The 17241-nt window shown below is 50.3% G+C and overlaps 1 protein-coding gene across 1 annotated transcript in view; it reads right to left on the bottom strand.

The window, feature by feature from the left end:
• Il17ra (interleukin 17 receptor A) overlaps window positions 1-11917 on the bottom strand; it is a 20740-nt gene extending 8823 nt beyond the window's left edge. The window contains exons 1-4 of the mRNA XM_023723986.1: window positions 11653-11917; window positions 3490-3514; window positions 2390-2536; window positions 1579-1688 (exon numbers count right to left, since the gene is read on the bottom strand). Coding sequence (XP_023579754.1) covers window positions 1579-1688; window positions 2390-2536; window positions 3490-3514; window positions 11653-11790 — 420 coding nt within the window. The 5' untranslated portion in view covers window positions 11791-11917. The remainder of the gene's footprint in view (window positions 1-1578; window positions 1689-2389; window positions 2537-3489; window positions 3515-11652) is intronic.
• Between the last annotated feature and the right edge of the window lie 5324 nt (window positions 11918-17241).

The following is a 17241-nucleotide window of genomic DNA, read 5'->3' on the forward strand; positions in this document are numbered from 1 at the left end:
GGGGGCGGGGCTGGCTGGCATGTGGTGCTGGGGGATTGAACCGCGGTCCCTGTGCTTTGCTAAGCTTGTTCTAAGTAGGTGCTTTAGACCACCGGGCCATCTCACCAGCCCCTATTTCCTCCACTCTTCCCGCCTTTTTTTCCCCTTGAAATAATCTAGATCTGGCCTCATCAGTAGAGAACGCTGTCACATGCAAAAGAAAGAGCGAAGGGTGGGGAGCAGGGTGGTGGAGCGCCTGCTTTGCATGCTCTGCTTTGACCTCCAGGCCCCCATCCCCAAATAAAAAGAACTGCAGGAAGCAGAGGTGGCCCTCCCTCCCATCCCCTGCAGTTCCAGGGCAAAGGGCGTAAGGAACCTGAGCCGGGAGACCTGGAGCAAAAGAGGCATCAAAAACCCAATTTGTTGGATGACCTCTTTCTTCTAGGGGACAGCTGGTGACCTCTGAGGAGCAGACAAGTTCAGAGGGAAAGCTGGAGCTCCCCACTCACCCTGGACCCCCAGGCACCTTTGTTCAGAGATAACAGAGCTGTGCTGTCTTCCATACACACGGTGATTCCAACTGCCATTCTTTTTATTTCAAGAGACCTACGTTTCACGACGGCCCAAACTCCTGGCCTCAGAGACCCTCCCACCTCAGCCTCTGGTGCAGCGGGGACCTCAGGTGAGCCCCACTCTGTCTGGCTCCAAGTCTGAGGACCTTAGTTAGGTGCCCTCCGCTTCGAAGTAGATCTTGGGACCTGGTGCTCATCTTTCACAAAGCAGTAAAGTGCTCTGGTGCCCGTTTCACACTGCAGGGGAATCTGTCTCCGTCTTTTGTGTCTCTGGGAGATGGAGCTCGTTTTCTTTGTCTGTCTGCCTGCCTGCCTGCCTGCCTGCCACCTGCCTGCGCGTCTGCTTCTGTGGTAGAGGATGGAACCCAAGGCCTCTGCTACCTTGGCCAGCACTCTACCACTGAACCACACCCAGGCCTTAACTTGCTTTGCGGCTTTTATCTGCAGAATTTAAACCAGTCATTTTCAAATTAGCTCGGGCATCAGAAGCACCCAGAGGGTGTTAAACACCAACCTCTACTTTCTGAGGTGCCGGGTGGGGCCTGGAAATAAATATTTCTAACAAATTTGAAGGTGATGTTGGTGGTCCAGGGAACATACTTTGGGAATCACTGTTTCAACTAACTAAGCAAGAATCAACACTTCCCCTGCTAGCTGTTAGCAGCTACTTGCAAGCCCACACTGTGGCAGCACCCCGCTCACAGCATGTGTTTCGCCCGGACAATGTTTTTTCTTCCAGCAAGAAGGGACAGCTGAAGGCTGGGGTGTAGCTCAGCGCTTAGTGGTTCTGAGGTTCTGGGTCCATTCCCAGAACTGGAGGAAAAAATAGCTAGGTGCAAGGGAGAGGTATTTAGGCTGTCTCTCAGCAACACACCCTGTCCCTTGAGGCAACCACCTTGAGTTCTTCAGCCCCTCAAACACTTTATGTCTCGTGCATTCTCAGTTAGAGCCCGGTCTGGGGATAATACACACTGGCAGCAACAAAGGAGCAGGATCCTTCAGGAGCTCCAAGCTCCAAGTGTCTTACCCGCTTGTTGTGATTCAGTCGGGACAGAAACTTGAACTCAACACACAAACGTTCGTTGGTGTGCAGCTGCAGGATGGATAGCTCGGCGCCCTCGAGATACAGGATGCTGGCTGCGGTGGAGGGAGAGGAGACAAGTCGCTGGGCTCATGGGTGTGCCACTTCCCCATTCGCTGTGCTTACTCACTTCTGAAAGAAGATCTACCCATCTTACCTAACTCCCCGCTTCCTGTTCCCTTCAGCTCACCCTGGGCTTCAGCCCACTGCTGTAAGACAGTTGCTCCCTGCTGGATGACAAGTGACACTCTACCTTGGGCCAGCAGCAGAAGCTCTGTGAACTTGGGGCCAGGGGACACAGAGGACTGACCCTCCAGCCTGCTCACCAGCCCAGGACTGGCACTGCTTAGTCCTGATCTTCCCAATTCTGTAATCAGACTCCTGGGCCCTGAGGAAGTCTGGAGGATCTTATAAAACACCAGCTCCAGTAAAGGGAAAGAGGAGGGCAGCAAATATACTACAGCTTATTTAGTAAATATTTGGAATGATACAACTTAACCACTTGCTCCCTCCCTCCTCCTTTACAGGGTAATAAAAATTTTGGGCCAAAGAAAGGCTTTCATGAAGGATGATGTGATTAGAAGCTGTTCCGGTGGGTGCATATTTAAAATACTGAGAAAGTATTAACTGGATACAATGAGACCTTCTAGCTCCAACTGGGGCCCTCGCGGCTGAGGCTGAGTGGGGGGCCTGACGGTCTGAGCCGTGGTACATGTAGAGATGGGGGGCCCCAGGACCTGGCTGGGTACCCACTTACCATCTGTCTGCAGCGTCCACTCGATGTGCACCACGGGGACGAGGTCTCCATTCTTCGTGTATGCCACATGGGTCTGGACCTGGACGTTCTTTGGGGAGGAGGGGGTCAGGTTGCGAAGGTAGATCCAGCTGTCATCCAGGCAGGTACCTGGCAGCCAGAGAGAGGCAACAGTCATGGACTTGCAGTGGGGACCCTGAACTGACCCTCAGTGGGTCCTTGTGACCCTTAGAAGGTCTCTGTATCTACTTCCCTCCTGGCTCTTTTCTAATGCTGATCTGGGGTCTCTGCCAAGATCAGAATCTAAAGGGCATTTGGGGAGGTAGGGTTTTAAAAAATATTTAATTGATTTTTGTTGTTGATACAGGATTTCGCTATACAGTTTAGACTTGTAGGAATCCTCTCGCCTCAGCCTCACCAGTGCTCGGATTGTAGGCGTGCACCACTATGCCCACTTCAATGGTTGGCATGGTATGCGGTACTGGGGATCAAACTTGGGACCTTGTGCTTGCCAGGCATGTGCTTAGACCACTGAGCTATCTCCCTAACCCAAGAGGTAGGTTTTAAGATGAAGAAAAAGGGACAGAGGAAGATGGGGCAGGAGAGCTACTTTATTTTTATACCTTAGGTTCCTTAATTAGTAGACTTAAAGTATTTGCCTATTCCTTGAATCATGCAGTCAAAGGGGCTGGGGAGGTACGGTGCTTGTCTAGCACGGGCAAGGGTCTAGGTTCAAATTCTCTGCATGAGGGAAAACCACAGGACCCCGCCCCTTATCCCCAAGCCAAAGCCCAAACCAAACCAATACCACAGATGTCTCGCCTTACAAGCGGGGGCAGGTCAGATTGCATTATGGGTACGCTAGGGCAGCACACCAGAGAATCCTGTCCAAGTGACAACTTGGAGTCCCACTTCCTGACTTTGCATATGAATGCTTCCCACAGGAGACGCAGATGCCTGCATCTGAGACGTGCCGTGGCTGGTGACAGCCCTTGGTCTGAACTTGGAATGGGGTGGCAGAGCTTCTGCCAGAAATCGGCAGGAGCCTATTGCTTCATCAACAGAACAAGAAGTGGAACAGAAAACACAAAGAGAGGACTTACTATTCTTGACTGTGCAGTCTAGCCCCTGTGGGAAGAAAGAAAGTGGTAATTACAACCGAGAAAGGACTTTAATTCACATGCCGGGTTCCAGATGCCTTCCCCGGGCTCATTCGGGAGAATGAAAGGTACACAGCACCGCTTCTCACTTTTGGGGGCCCGTTCTCAGTGTGCAGGAGGCTCATCTTCCTACATAAGGGGCACAATGCATGGCAAAAAGGGAGTGGCGTCTTTGGGAGTCGCTGCTCCAAGCAGGAACTTTATTTACAGGACACAGAGGATTCTCATGGGGCGCTGGACTATGAAGTCCCCTAAAGCTCTCTAGACTACAAAGTCCCCTAAAGCTCTCGAGCTCTCTAATCTTCAGTTTTCATATAACGGTGCAAGAGGTAGAGAAGGGGCAGGGGGCAAAATTACAACTCTTGTTACACCTCAGGGGAAATTCATGCGATCTCTATAAGTATACTAGAAAAAATGTGCTGCAGCACATCCTGGGATTTATATATATAACACACATATTAGATATTGTTTATATTTTGGTAAAGTCACCAATCATCAAAATCCTTTTTGGGGGCGCTGGGGATGAAAACCAAGACCCTGACTAAGCTAAGCAGCGCTCCACCCCCAGCCCTGATGACACACACGTGAACACACCCTGCCCCACGTGATAGATGCCGAAGTGCAAGGTACTATTATCACACTTACTGCTTCTCACTCTGGCAACACATAGCGACCTAATCCAAGGCCGATCTGAGGGTCAACTGATAAAGCCCAGGGATCAACATCAGCAGGGACACGGAACAGTAGGCTTCAGTCTCGCCAGCTGACTATATTGGAAAACACACACACACACACACCCCTTCACATTCCTGGGGTTGAGTTGCCTCACTGAGCTTCAACTGGAAAGTCGGAATCCGACCACCAGTGTTGTCATGTTGTCGACATATAAATGACACAGACAGGAACCCTGACCTGGGTGGGGGGCCGGTGGCGCTGCTCCTCTCTGTGCTGATTATCTGCACACAGGGTGCAGAGCCATCGCAGCAGGCACAATGGAATGCCCTAGGGCATGGTAAACACACGCCCCCCGCCCCCGGGGGCTATCAGGAGGACCAGCTTTGCAGGTCCTGAAGGGTGCAGAGACTGATTGAGCGCAGGAATTCTCTCCTTTTGCCTCCCACTGGAAACTGCTAGGACGGCAACTCGGAGGACCAGATGCCTGCTCTCTCATTCTCAGGCGGGTGCTCCTCCTAATGACAAGCCCATAACGCCATGTCCCTGACAATGGGTAACTCAGTGTCATGGGCGTCTGGCTACTCCAACACCATGCGGCCCCCAGGAAAGGAGTAGGTCCCTGTGTAAAGGGTCGAGAGCGTAGTGAGCCCACCAGTGTAGAGGGGCCTCCTCTTGTCACTGAGGATGCTGGAGGGACTTGTTTTGTCACCATGAACTACCATTTTGGTCTTGGATTTTTCTTTCTTTGTTGGTACTAGGGATTGAACTCAGGACCTTGCAATTATCAGGCAAGTGCTTGTTCTACTGAGCTACCTCCCAGGCCCTTGGATTTTGATAAATACAATTGTATTTAAGTACTTTCCTTCAGCATGGTTTATACTGTGATGTCTCCCCAAAGCTTGTGCCCTCACAGGGGGGCTTTTGGAAGGTAATTGGAGGACAGGGGCTAATAGATGATGTTAGGAAGTGAGGTCTGGCCAGAGGAGGCCATCCCCAGGATGACTGGAAGGGCTCATCCGCTTGCTGTCCCTCCCTTCACTTTCTGGCTGTCATGGTAGGGTCAGCCTTCCCTGTGCCATGTCTCGGCCCACGCACGCCATCCTACCATGGAGCTGTGCACTATGCACCAAAAGCACGGGCCACAAACCTCTCCTCACATGCTTATGGTGTGCTAAAGGCAGCCCAGAAGGTGGGAAGGTGGCGCAGGCCTGTAATTCCAACACTTGGGGAGGCTGAGGCAGGCAATTTTTAGATTTAGCTAGAAGGCACTGAGGATGCAGCTTGGTGAGAAGGGCCTAAATTTAATCCCCAGTACAAGAGAAAACAAAGAAAAAAACAAAAACAAACAACCAGGCAGAAACCTTACCTAATGCCCTCTAGTATTTTAAAATATAACTTTGTAGGTTTTCTCCTTTGATTTGACACTGCACATTATGTTGATATTTTGATAATACTGGGCTGACATTGTACTACTAGGATAAATCCTACCAGATTACAGTGTCATTATTCTTTTGCTATTCTCCTGTGTTAAACTTGCTACTGCATTAGTTTAGAATTGCTGGTGTGATATTCATAAGTGAGACTGGCCCATAGTGTTCTCTCTCTGCGAATTTGACAAGTCTTAGAATTAGGCTTGTCAGAGCCTGGCATGGTAGTGCATGCCTGTAATCCCAGTACTTGGGAGGCTGAGGCAGGAGGGTCTTTGCAAGTTCAAGACCAGTGTGGGCTACAACGGGGGCTCAAGGCCAGCCTGAACTGTGTAGTGAGACCTTGTCTCAAAGAGACTGAAAAAACAAAACAAAAAAATCCAACAGCTAAATGAAATGGAATCAGTTAAATCCAAATATCTGTCAAAGTGGAAATGGGTGAATAGCTTACACTATCATGTAAATATTAAGGACAATTAGTGACATATATATGTATTCATGTGGAGTGACACTGAGATGAGGAATAGGTTGCAAGGAACTTTTAAAATTAAAACTTCTTTGAGATAGGCTCTTGTTACACCGAGTAGACTAATCTCAGGTTCCTGGGCTCAAGGGATCCTCCTGCCTCAGCCTCTGGAGTCACTGGGACTACAGGCGCATGACACCAAGCCTGGTTACAAAGAACTTTTACAGCAAGTTCCCATTTCCTATGGAATTAAGCAATTCCTATATATTTCTAAATGTTTGAGTCTGACTGCATGAACCCAGAAAAACACGTGGACAGAGTTACATCAGCTGCTAACCTGTGGGCTTCTGGGAATAAAGCAGATGGAGCAGAGAGGCACAAGTGGAAGAAGGATTTTTTTTTTCCTTTTTGTTGGTGGAAACAGGGATTGAACTCAGGCCCTTGCTCTTGCCAGGCAAGTGCTTCTTCTACTGAGCCATCTCCCCGGCCCCATGGGAGGATTTAAACAAAGTAGAGAGATAGGCACAGGCGAAGTCAGTGCACCAGGTTCGTTTAAGGTTGTTGTGCATCGATTATGTACACTTATCTTCTTAAACCATGTGAAAATTCCAGGAAAGGGACAGTTTAAACCTGTATACTGAAGGACACAGAGCCAACCTCAGTGGACCGACGTGAACACATTTTCAAACATCTAAGTGGCAGTTGTGGGCAACTAGCTTTAGCTGAGTGGAACAACTTAATCTGAATGCTGCAGAAGGAAACTGTGGCCAGGAAAAAGGCTCAGTGCCCTTCAGGGCCCTTGTAACAAGCAGGCCTGCAGAGAGGAGGGCAGGAAGTGTCGGACCCCCGGGAAACACTGGAACCTGCCCCGCCTCAGCACAGGCAGCGGGGCCCAGAGGAAAGAGCCTGGGGCACTGACTGGCCTGCCCTTCTCCACAGGCGCAGGGACCCTAACTACAGGCATCAGTCGGCTTCTTAGGCCCTCCCCCTCCCCCTCCTCCCCCTCCTCCCTCTCCCTTCCCTCCTTCTCTTCCTCCTCTTCCTCCTCCCAACATTCTCAGCCAGCCCAGGATGATCCAACATTTGAGATGAATTTGCTGGGTGATAAACAGATTAAAGCAGAATTTTGAAAAAATGCTCCTAAGAGAAACAAGACGATGAGAATAGAATAAGATTAAATCAAACAAACAAAATTATAATAGCCCCAAAAGAGAAAAGGGAGGACACTGTAGCTATAAGATAAAGAAAGGGAAAACAAGTGAATTGGGAATGAAAATGAACCTGAAAAACAAAGAGTGCAAGAGTGGGCACTAGCTCAGCGGTAGACATCTGCTTACCATGGGCAAGACCCTGGAATCTATGCCCAGTAAGATGGTAGAAAAAACTAGAAGGTCTGAGGTATAAAATTAAGGATTTCTCTCAAAGAACAAATACAAACTGAAATAGAAGAAAAAAATATATTACTATTAGAGAATCAATTTAAGAAATACAAAATATGATTTAAGGGATTTCCAGGAGACTATAGAAACAATAAAACAAAATGGAAGAAATTATTATTATATAATTATTATATTAATAATATAATAACTCTTGGGAGACAAGGTCTTGCTGCATAGCTCAAGATGGCCTTGAACTCCACTTTGTAGCTTAACATGGCCTTGAATTGGTGGAGATCCTTCTGTCTCAGCCTCCTGAGTGCTGGGATTATAGGCACGCGCTGCCATGCCCAGCTGGGAGAAATTATTTTAGAAAAAAGAAGACACTGTTGAGCTGAAGATCACACTTGGCCAAATTAAAAACTTGCATTGAGGGCCAGCCAGCCAGCTCAGTGGACTAAAGCACCTGCTTAGGCAGTGAGGGTTCGATCCCTGGTATGCTGTGCCGGCCTGCCCCTGGGGTACGCTGAAACTGCAATTGAGACTGGGCATGGTGGTGGGAGCCTGTAACCCCAGCGCTTAGGAAGCTGAAAAAACAGGAGGATCACTACGAGTCCGATTTATGTAATGAGACCTTGTACAACCTGTAGACCCTGCCGTAAATTCATAAAGAAACTAAAATCTTGCTCTGAATGGCTGTGTACAAATGAAGAAAGAAGACTCAAAACACAGCCTGTTTTTATGAAACCACTGAATACCAGGAATAATAATTTTTTAAAAATCCTAAAAGATTCCAAAGAAAAACATTAGGTATTTAGGATTTCAGAGGAAGGCTAGGAAACAGAATGGCATTGTTTTCTTAGAATGCATACTGTTTGCCAGAAGGGTACAAAGCCATGCCTTCAAAATTCTAAGGGAAGAAGATGGATATTTTCAAAAATCTTTTTTTTTTTTTTTTTTTTTTCTGGAACCGGGGATTGAACTCAGGCCCTTGTGCTTGCCAGGCAGGCACTTATTCTATTGAGCCATCTCCCCAGTCCCTAAGATGGAGATTTTCAGACATGTAATGACTTTATATGCTTAGTATCTATGTCCATATTTATCCCTTGTCTATTTAGAAAACTGTGGATGACATGCTCTGACAAAAGGAAAAACCCGGAAAGAGGAAGACACAGGACCTGGGGCCAGGGAGATGCATTGGAGGTCTAGAAAGTAGCTAGGGGGGCTGGGGACCCCAGATGGCTCAGGGGCCCAAGTGCCTAATTGGCAAGTGCAAGGTCCCAAGTTGAGGTGGGGGAGGGGAGAAAGTAGCCAGAGCAGGGGGAGCAGGTGAATAAAGGGCCCCAGGAGGAAGTTCGCTTCAGGAAGGGAAATAAAACAACATCTGAAGAGTGAGGGAAAAGTGATGTGAAAACGATAGAAAAACTAAGACCAGTCAGGTGAAAAGGAAAGCAAGTGAAGAATTAAAGCAATCACTTCTGAGGGGGTGGGATGCGGGGAGAAACCCTACCAGAAAATAGAATCAAAATACACACACTTCCTCAGCAGGGAAGAGTGCCTAGTTGTTATTATAATGTAAATGCCGACTACTGCCTTCACCACAACAGTGGCATAACTGTCGCAGCAGATGGGGAAGGGGGTGGGGTAATGTAATTTTCATTATAAAAAAAAATCAACAGATAATATCTAAAATTGAGATAAAATTAACAACACAGGTACATTTAGAAATATGGAGGCAATATCCAAAGACCTAAGTAAGGCTGTTGCAAGTTATTGCCCCCGTGGTGTCACGGAGGCAGGTGTCAGACACATTTACATTCTGCTGAGTGGCACAGACCCACTCAGTCTTCTCAGTGTGCAAATCAGGAGACCAGACAAAGGCTGCTGGAGCTGCACAGGGCTGCAAAAGGTGGGAGTGGTAAAGTCTGGATGGAAACGCAAGCTTCTGGTCTCCCCATCCCTACCTACCACGGCTATATTGTAGTGCGTCCACTGAGACGCTAGGGTGACGCACGCACGGTTTCTTTCTGTGGCATGGGAGATGGAGCCCAAGGCCTTGCAAGTGCTTTATTACTGAGCAATACTCCAGCCTTAGCTTCTTTCTTTTTTAAAAACAGTAGTGAATGTGGAAAGTGGGTTGTTGGTAAGCCACTGGCAGGTAGTGGGGAAAGGAGGGAAGAGAAGGGGAGATGGCCACAAGTACCCCTCTCTGGCTTCTTCCGGAACTGGGCTGGGCTGTTGCTCATGAATCTGTCTCCTCATTGTTTATCTTTTTCTTTTTTGTACCAGGAACCGAACTCAGGCCCGTGTGCCGCTGAGCTATATCCCTAGCCCTTTTCATTGTTCAAGTAAAGTGAAAACCCTTTAGGTCTGGAGATGTAGCTCAGGGGCAGAGCGCTTGCTTGGCACATGTGAGGCTCTGGTTTCAATACCCAGAACTACAAAACCAGACAAACCCTACGAAAACCACAAGGCTTTTAGTCCAGTTCTTACACCCCTCATGAGGTGCCTTGTCTCACACTCCTACTCCACAGGCCCTGCACTCCTGCCACATAGCTCACCCTGCCCATCCAAGGGCTTGGCTCAGGCTCCCTCCACTACAAACCATTCTTTTCCTCTGAGGCTCCCACCACCTCTCCGGGCTGCCCAGATGTCTTTTCCCAAAGAACTGCACAGCAGGAAGTAATTTTTCTCTTCTTCGAAATTCTGTACACTTCATGAAATGAGCTCAGGGCAATTGCTTCAGGCCCCTTTGCCAGATGGTTATAACCTAATTGGACATTACAGTCCCAGGATTCAGCACAATACTTTGTATTTAGTGGACGCATGACAAATGGCCATCCCCAAACGAGTAACAAACTCTTGATGCTGGATCTGTACAAAGCCTGCAGGAAAGATCTAATGTGCTCATGTCTCTTTGCTTTGCCCAGCACTGGCAATTATAAGGGCATCAGTCACATTAAAAACATTTCCCAACATCAGTCACATTAAAAACATGTTTTTCCTTGCAAAATACCCAGTAAACCTCCACCCTCTTTTGGTAAATCTATAAAATTAGATGAAGAGAAAAGCTTGGTTTCACTGCCTGTTGACTCAGACACTGAGCATCTTTCCCTGTGGTCTCTGGTGGTACTGGAGGGGAGGGGATGGAAAAAGCCAGAAAGTGGAGGAAAGAGAATGGAGGAGAGAAGAGAAGTGTTTTGCTGTTTCTTTTCTACTTTTTCTTCTACTGCAAGGCAACTACCCGCAGGGGTGTGTGTCGCTTCCTGTGCCCGCACAGGCAGCCGGCGATGGGGGTGGCTGGGTGGTGGGTGATAGTGTTTTCCTTTACAGCCATAGAGCAGCAGGCAACCCACAGCGCGATGACCTGGTTCCCAGACCCGAGTGGCCGCGACGGTGGTGAGAGGGGCGGTAAGACTCCTCTGCCCGTCCTGCATCGCCCCTCTGCAGATGGTCAGGTCGCATCCCCGAACCTGCAGGACTCCCGGACTCGCCCGTGTAGCACCAACTGCCAGGTCCTCACCGGGGTCGGGGCTGAGGTCCGTCAGGGTCCCCACCTTCCGCAAAACTACCCTCCAAGCCAGCCGCCGAGGATGGTTCGACTCCTTTGGCAGCATTTAGGGCACAGCAGCTGGAAGGGAAGTTTCCGGGGGCAATATCGGCCACCCCGGGACACGCCGTGCACGCCGGCCAGAGGAGAGGGGCTCGCAGGGCGCACGGCTGGGAAGCCAGCCCAGATCTGACGGGCCTCTCCGGAGTCCCCGTCCTTAGCCCTTTTCCAATGTGCCCTGCCAACTTGCCCTGCCGGCCTCCCCGGCTGGGCCCTGGCCCTCGGTCTCCTTCCCTAAGCCGCGCGGCTGGGCGGAGCTGTCACTCCCGCCTCCAGCTCACGACCGGAGTCAGGTTGTGCAACCCGCGCGGCGCGATCGTTCTTTCGTTCTTTGCTCCAACTCCCTTTTCCCAGGTCCGCCCCGCAACTCCCGCCTTGCGCAGTGTCCTCAGCGCCGGGGATCCTAATGCTCTAGCCCTGGACCCTCCCGCGACCCCCAGAGCCGACTTCCTGCCTCCCCAGCCAGGTCCTGCACTTAGTCCCGACCACCTGCCCGCGCCCGCCCCGCCGCACCCTGGGTGGCCGCGCCTCGTGGACGCGTCGGGGTCTCACCTCCTGCGAGCAGGCGGGCGCGGGGTGGTCCAGGAGTCGCAGGGAGGCGCAGCCCGAGGCCAACACGCTCAGGAGCAGGAGCAGCAGCTCCAAAGGGAACCCCGGGACGACGGGTGGCCGGCAGCCCTGAGCCCCCATGGCTCTGGCACTGTCGGATGGGGGCCGGCGGCCCGGGGCGGGGGGCGCAGCAAGGGAACGCCCGGGACTTTCCCCTCCGCGAGAGTCGTTGGAGCCGGCGGAGCCCGCCGCGCTTCCTGCTCCCAGCCCTCCCGGAGGAGGAGGGGTCGATAGGGGGCGTGGCTTGATGGGGGCGCGGCAAGTTTAGGGTGGGCGGGGCCGGGCGGGGGCGGGGCCGGCGGAGGGCGGGGCCGGCGGGGGGCGGGGCGGGCGGGGCGACCGGGGCCCAGGTTGGCGTCCCGAGTGCACCTTGCATTCCGCGTGGCCCCGCCTAGACTCGCTGCGCGCGGGGGCTGGCTGGCAGGACGTCCCTGGTAACTTGCTCTTGTTCCGTGGTGTGTTTCCAAGTTACTCGCGGCCCTCACCGTCAGAGCCTAACAGTGGATTTTAATCCTCGCCTCCTCCTTTGCTTTCACCCCTTTTCTCGCGTCCAGCCTCTAACTCGCGACTCCAGGAAGAAGCCGGGTTCCTTGGCCCCTGCCCTTTTCTAATCCTCGCCTCCGCCGTGCATTCGGTTTCTCGCTCTGCCTTCTAGGGCTCTCTTTTCTGTTTCTCTCCGCAGCGGGTTTCTGCTCCAGGCCGGGCCGGAGTTAGCGTGAACCCCGAGAGGGTTCCTGCGGAGCGGGCTTCCTCCGCTGAAGGAGGCGTCAGCTGATTTGCTAGTCCGGAGGTCCCCGACTACCTGTGGGGTTGGCCCACAAAACCCACTGTAAACTGAGTATCCTCGTGGGGCCGGGGAGAGAGCTCAGTAGAACAAGTGCTTGCCTGGCAAGCACAAGGGCCGGAGTTCAATCCCGGGTTCCGCAAAAAACAAACAAACAAAACAACAACAACAAAACCTGATTATCCCCGAAAGATGCGTTTAGCCCAGCTAGGCTCACGAACCTCGTGGCTGAGGCAGGGCATTGCAGGCTGTGGGCTGTTCGCACTCCTGATCAGGTGGGGTCCTTGCTCTCGGGCTGTTGGTCGCTGGCCTGGGTAAAGATCAAATTTCCAAATTCAAAATGCGGTTTTTACTGAATTCTGATCGCTTTTATAGCATTCTAAAATTGAAAAATTGGTCAGGGAAGATAGCTCGGCGGTCTAAGCACCTCCCTGGCAAGCTCAAGGACCCGGGTTTGATTCCCTGGTACGGCATGCGATGCAGGAGTGGTGCACAACAATAATCCCACTGCTGGGGAGGCTGGGACACGAGGATCACCTCCAGTCTGAGCTGCATAGCGAGACCCTATACCAAATCAATCAATCAATCAATCAATCAATCAATCAATCAATCAAGTTGAAAACTTACATGGTACCATCCTCAGTCAGTGCCAGTCTGTACATTGTGTCAGTCATCCGCTAGAACGCGGTTTTCGTCTGCTCTCTTGGACCACCGTGAGTCAGGCTCTGCCTGCCTCTCCTCTGACTCTGTTTCTTCCTTCCCACCTGATCAAGGCCACGAGTTTCGGCCTCCACTATTTCAGCTTGCGCACCCCGGTCGTTAGTCCACTGCCCGGCCTTTGATGCCCTCTGAATGGAGATTCACTAGACTTTTGCCGGCATTTTCTGCCCACCTGAATCGGAGCTCCCAGGTCTGGGGCAGTAGTTTTTCACTGTGGAAAAGTCTTTCCATTGGCCAACCCCTGGCCACTGTCACTGCCATGCCCCTGCAGGTCAGGACACAGCAGAAAGAATGGCTCCCCCAGCTTAGTGGTCTCCAAATATCTTTGTTTGCTTACTGGTAAAAAGATCTTGGAAAATTCTGCACCCTCTTGTGCCTTTTACACTTGATCTTAGCCAAAGCCGAGAAGCGATCTCCTGTGTATTTTAAAGACGAGAGCAAATGTTTTCTTCCTTGGTCTTCTTAGGTGTAGACTCTGGAAAGCTTTGTGTGCAGGCTGACATTTGGGCTAGGCAGCTCCCAAGTGGTCTCATTCACCCCTCCCCTCCAGGTAGGCTGGACCCAGTGATTTGGCTCCAACAAGGGCAAGCGAAGAGCAAAAGGCGAAACGGAGGGGTGGTCATCCATTCCGGTTACAGAAAGATGGTGTCGCTCACCCTCCTTCTGGGAGGGGGCACAGACTGAGCCACCCTGTGGAGCAGCTCACTGTGCAGGAACTGGGGAAGGCCTCTGTCAAGGCCAGGGAGGAGCTGACGCCCTCCTTTCAATACATGATTGATGCAAACAATATGACTATAAGATACACATTGAGGGCTGACCTGATAGCTCAGCGGACTAAAGTGCCTGCTTAGGCGGGCGCAGGGACTGGGGTTCCATTCCCGGCGTGCCCTGCTCCTCTCCCCCTTGAATCTGGGAGTGGTGGCACGCGCCTGTAATCCCAGCGCTTGGGAGCCTGAAAACAGGAGGATCACTACGTGTTCGATCTGTGTAGTGAGACCCTGTATTAAATATATTAAAAAGGACACATGTTGATAAGTATTGTTTTGTTCATTTTGAAAGGAGGTCTGTCTATGTTGCCTAGGTTGTCTTTGAATTTCTGGGCTCAAGAGATCCTCCTGTCTCAGCCTTCTGAGTAGTTGGGATTACAAATGTGAGCCGTAGTACAGGGCTGGATAAGTGACTGAGAAACAAAAATAAACTGCTCTCTGAAATTTATGATATGAATAAATTTTTCTAATTCATTCATGCATCTCTGGATAAATATTACTTAAAGGGTGAAAGAACATTCAGCATTTTAAAATATGCATGCTCTGCACTAGGTATGATTGTACATGCTTGTCATCTCAGCACTCGGGAGGCTGAGGCAGGAGAATCACTGTGAGGTTGAGACCAGTCTAGGCTACACAGTGAGTTCAAGATAGCCAGAACTATGTAGCAAGACAGCCCTTTTTGCCACTCTCAAAAAAAAGCTCCAAGACCCTTTGCTTATATAAATAGTTCTGACAATTTTCCATATGGTTACTCAATTCTTTGAACCCCTTCTGGATTAATGCCAAAAGTCACAGCATCATCTGTTACTTGCTTTTTTTTCAGTGTGGTACTGTAGGTAGTTAAGCCTGGTGCATGCTAGGCAAGTACTGTACCACTTAGCTATGGTTTCAGCCATTAATTAAAATATTTTTATTTTGACATAGTGTTGCCCCTGGGACTTCTTATTTTTTTGCCTCAGTCTCCTGAGGAACTGAGCCTGTCAGTGTATACCGCCCCGTGTTGCTTTGTCTTTAGGTCTAGGGATTGATTCCAGGGCCTTGCATCCCTACCTCTTTTTTATTCTTAATTTTAAGACAGTGTCTTGATAAATGAGTAAACCGCCCCTGTTAAGCTCCAACTTGGAGTCCTTCTGCTTTAGCCTCCCAGAGTGCTGAGATTACAGATGTGCTCCACTGTATTTCAAAATATATTTAATGATATGGTAGCTGGCAATTTAGTTGAATCCTTCTTCCATTTTAGAAAGGCAATATTTGGAACATATGTCTTTTGCAATAAATGGGCTAATGGGTTATCACCAGTTGTGGTCACAGAATTGTTTCTCTTTCTCTCTCTCTCTCTCTCTCTCTCTCTCTCTCTCTCTCTGTCTCTGTACTGAGGATCAAACTCAGGACTTGGGGCTTGCCAGGAAGGTGCTTATGCTGCTGAACTATATCCCAGCTGTGTTAGTTGATACATTGTGTCAACTTGGCTGAATCAGCTCCCACAGCGTGGGGGCCTCTGCAGGTGGGCAGGGCCCAGGAATTGAGAAAGGCTTCCTACAGCCCTGCCTACCTTCCTGCCGTCCTCCCCTGCTTCGGTGGAGAAGTCCCAGTCTTCCGAGGAGCTTGGTCTTCGTGGTCACGCCACTTTGGAGGAGCTCGGAACACTGTGGAGCGCTGGTCTTCACAGTCAGTGCAGAAGGAAGAGAGAGGCTTGATGGACGCCGCTGCAGCTGCTGCTCCTCCTCTGCTCTTCATTGTTTTCTGCCACATGAACTGCTGTTGTTTGCCCTGGAGCCAGCGGAATATGGACTGAACCCTCCAGTAACTGTGAGCTAAATAAATCTTTCCTTCCTTCATTTTGTGTGTCAGGTATTTGTCCCAGCAACGAATAAAAAGTAACTAAGACTGAATTTGGTACCAGAGGAGTGGGGTCGTTGCTGTGGCTCTACCTGACAATGTGGATTACATGCTTTTGGGACTGGCTCATGGGAAGAGATAGGAAAGATTCGGAGATGTAGCCTACACGCAAAGCGCTGGAACAGCTTCGGCTGTTCTGTATGGGAGATTCTGGTCAGAGCTCAGAAGACCAGAACGTTGATAGAAAGCTGGCCTGTAAAGACCAGGCTGGGGAGGTTTCTGCAGGGAAGAAGGACAGCATTGGTTGTTGGACTGCAGATGATTTGTGTTATGGGTTGGCAGAAGGCTTGTCTGCATTTTGCTCCTGTCCAGAGACTTTGCCTGAGATTGAAATTAAGCATGGCGGACTGATCAATCTTGAAAAAGAAATTTCAAGCAGCCAAATATTGGTACGGTGGCATGGCTGCAGTTGGGGGCTTTTAGCCAGATTTATGTTAAGAATGAAGAGCAAAAAGCCCAAAAGGATGATTTAAAATGTTGTGAGTTTGGCCAGAAAGGAAGCTCCAGGAAAGCTGTGGACTGTGAAGACAGAGCTGAGAGGATCTCCATTGCTGAGAAGGAACAAGAGAGTAGAAAAGATGTCCCGAGGGCATCACAGGAGGTGGCAGGTTCCTGCCCTTTACAGCCTAAGAATCACAAGGGTGAGGGACTTTGCTTTGAGGAGAAAGCTGCAGAGCCCCATGTTCCAGAATGGAGGCAGCAGCCACACCGGGTTCCAGAATGGAGGTGGAGGCCACATCAGATTGCAGAATGGTGCCCGCATAGAGAATTTGTTTCTCAGAATCAGGGTCAGAGTGCTCAGCAATCCAGGTGCTCGACCCATACAGCCACGAGAGAGGAAACCCTGGCTACTGCTCCAGCTGGCAGCAGCCCTTGGTGTCATCCACGTGGCTTTGGTTATAGGCGCATGCAGAATTCAGGTGTTCTGAGGTTCGAAAGGCTTCCACCCAGATTTCAGAAGAAGGCCTGGGAGGCCAGGCGGTGTGCCCCTGAGAGGGCAGTGTGTGAAGCTGTGAGAAGCCTACTTAGTGGAAACCTTAGAAGTTTGAAAAAGCCAGGAATGTGGATGGTCTAAGAAAAGCTGCAAAAAGGGAGCAAAGCAGGCCAAAGAGAGAAGCCATAAGAGCTACCAGCAGAAGTGCCATAGGGGTGGAGACACGTAGGGCTTTTGGAGCTCACAACTCATTACAGGGTGCTTTGGATGGTCCACAGGGAACTACAGGACTTAACATTTGCCCTTCAGGACTTTGGGCTTGTTTTGGACCCAATTGTTTGTATCCAGCTATGTATACCTTTTGGAATGGCAATGCTTTATTGTGCCTTTGAATGTTGGAAGTGTTTAACTTTTCATTAGTACAG

This window comes from Octodon degus, unplaced genomic scaffold (assembly GCF_000260255.1).
Source record: "Octodon degus isolate 3935 unplaced genomic scaffold, OctDeg1.0 scaffold00104, whole genome shotgun sequence".
NCBI lineage: Eukaryota > Metazoa > Chordata > Mammalia > Rodentia > Octodontidae > Octodon > Octodon degus.